Raw genomic sequence first — 2,307 nt, 5'->3', positions numbered from 1 at the left:
GCGTGTATATGCATACACCCCCACCCCACCCCACCCCACCCGGCGCTGCGGCCCCGTTAGGGCGTCACGTGCACCCCACGTGGCGCTGCCCCCCCCCGGATACATCAGCGCGCCCTGCACGGGCCCCGGGGGCCTCGGGCTGGGTGTGCAGCCCCCGAGCAGCCCCCCGCCCCGCCCGCAGCGTGGCTCTGGTGCATTAGGAGCTTGGGCAGCTGTTGGCACAGGACGGCTGTGCCAGGCCCCACCTCCCTAGACTGGCAGGCGAGGACAGGGAGCGCCCTCACGCTCCCATCAACCTCCATGGTGGTCCCAGGCGGGCAGGGCCATCAGCCACAAACCGTGCACAGACGGGTTACCGGGTGCCCGTATTGGCTGAGCCGAACAGCCCGCAGGGAGGAAAACCAGCAGGAAGGAAGAAGAAAGGCTCAGGATAAACCAGCCCTTCACATGCACCTGAGCGCTGCTAGAGACGAATGGCAGGGTCGGCTTGGCTCCCCGTGCAACCCCCAGACCAGTGGCAGCAGGCAGAGGCCTGCGACCCAGCAGAGAACGGGGCTGTGGCCGCATAGGAAGTTGTGCTCTTTTTCCAGGGGGAAACGGGAATGGTTGGGGAACCGGACAGACACTGGGATGCCCTAAGACCTTCTGAAGGACTTGCAAACCCCTTGGTGGAGGTCAGGCCTGATGGACACGAATGGGCAGTGTTGGTGCAAAGCCTTTCCTCTCCAGGCTCTGTGAGAAGTGGGAATAAGCAGGGCTTTGGGTCTAAGGCAGCTCTCTGGTCACAGGCTTCTGCAGGACGAACTTCAGGCATCGAAAGCAGCTGGGTGGGGGCGAGGGGAGCGAGTCTGATGGACACAGAGGCTGCCCTAGGCCAAGGCACAGCCTGGGAGTGGGAGATGTGGAATCCCACCCTGGACGGGGAATGACCGCGAAGGGGAAAGAGGTGCAGGTGCTCCTGGAGCTGCAGGGTTATGAAGTGTCTTCAGCCTGCCAGGCAGCAATTGTGCAGAGGGACATAGTGCTGCACAAGGAGCAGGACTGTGCCTTGGATGGACACAAGCCTGCAACAGTCCCCTTCACTGGCTTTCAACAGGTCTCTGGACCCACGCTGCAGGGCACACGTAAAAACACGGGTGGGTCCCATCCCGAACAGCACGGCCTGCAGCCCCTAAGAACCGGCCGTCTCCGGGCTGTGCTGCCCAGCTCCTTTTCCAACGGTCCCCCACATCCGCGTGGAGGCTCCGCGGCACCTGGGGAAGCTGCAGTCTCCAGACCCCCAGGGGTTGGGTTTCCTCACTGCTGCTGCTAATACTATTATTACTTGCTGTTTCTATAGTAACGCATACATCAGGGTGGAAGACTCCTACAAAAGGCAACTGGTCTCATGCATCCTCATCCTGTCCTCAAGAGAGCAGAAAGCAGCAATGAGGCCCCTAATCTGCGAGGTATTTTGAACATCAACCATGGGGTTTTTGCACTCTCTCCTCAGCTCCTAGCTCCCCCGCTTCCCTGCCACTGCGTGCAGGGGTGGCATTCGGACTCTGAATGATAATGTCTTTCAACACGGGCAGCTCAAGAGGGAGTGGAGGATGTGGTTATGGAGCCTTCATTTGCTCTCTGCTCCCCTGACCCAGGTGGTGGTGTCACGCAGCCCCTGCACATGCTCTGGGCACAAGTAACATGAGTTGCACATGCATTACCCGTCTTCGAGCACACGTTTGGTCTCTGTTTAAGGAAGAGCAGCACTGATAAAAGCCTTCCCATTCAAAAACCTCGAGTTTTAGATAAATCCAGGCTGTATGTGCCGATGTTAAAATGTGTTGAGACCCCGGATATCACCGTTCTACATTAGCAGCCGGCTGCTGCCGGCTCCCGTAGGGCCCTCGCCTGCCCGTAGTGATGGCGGCGCCGGGCTGGCTTCATCCGGCCAATTGCAGCAGGCGCCAGCCATATTGGGTACGGACAGGGTGGCGGGAGGCGGGCCTTGCTTCCCCCGCGTTGAGCACCAGCTCCTGGGCTGACGGGGGCGGCGAGTGCCGACGTCCCCGAGGCGCGCAGGAGGCACAGCCGGTGGAGCGAGGCGGCTTGACCTCGGGCACAGCCTACCGGAGGGGGGAAGCGCGAGTGACGCACCGCCTGCTTGGGAGGAAGTCGGGGGTGTTATGTAAGGCACGCTTCCGGCACCCCCCGCGGAGCATCCTGGGAGCTGTAGTCCGCCTCCACACCAGCCCTGCCACGATGCCTTTCCGTGCCCCCGCCCTCCTTTGCGGCGCGGGGGCTGACGGGAAGCCAATCCCAGTCGCC

The 2,307-nt window shown here is 61.7% G+C and overlaps 2 protein-coding genes across 2 annotated transcripts in view; one reads left to right on the top strand and one right to left on the bottom strand.

The window, feature by feature from the left end:
- SNX12 (sorting nexin 12) overlaps positions 1-302 on the bottom strand; it is a 3,981-nt gene extending 3,679 nt beyond the window's left edge. Inside the window, exon 1 of the mRNA XM_006024459.3 lies at positions 260-302. Within this exon, the coding sequence (XP_006024521.1) occupies positions 260-302 (43 nt within the window). The remainder of the gene's footprint in view (positions 1-259) is intronic.
- A 166-nt stretch (positions 303-468) lies between these two features.
- The window catches only part of FOXO4 (forkhead box O4), a 15,923-nt gene continuing 14,084 nt past the window's right edge, over positions 469-2,307 (top strand). Inside the window, exon 1 of the mRNA XM_006024427.2 lies at positions 469-1,959. Coding sequence (XP_006024489.1) covers positions 1,903-1,959 — 57 coding nt within the window. The 5' untranslated portion in view covers positions 469-1,902. The remainder of the gene's footprint in view (positions 1,960-2,307) is intronic.

Source organism: Alligator sinensis, unplaced genomic scaffold (assembly GCF_000455745.1).
Source record: "Alligator sinensis unplaced genomic scaffold, ASM45574v1 scaffold1059_1, whole genome shotgun sequence".
Classification (NCBI taxonomy): Eukaryota; Metazoa; Chordata; order Crocodylia; family Alligatoridae; genus Alligator; species Alligator sinensis.
The sequence above is the reverse complement of the archived record's forward strand: the minus strand, read 5'-3'. Positions and strand labels throughout refer to the sequence as shown.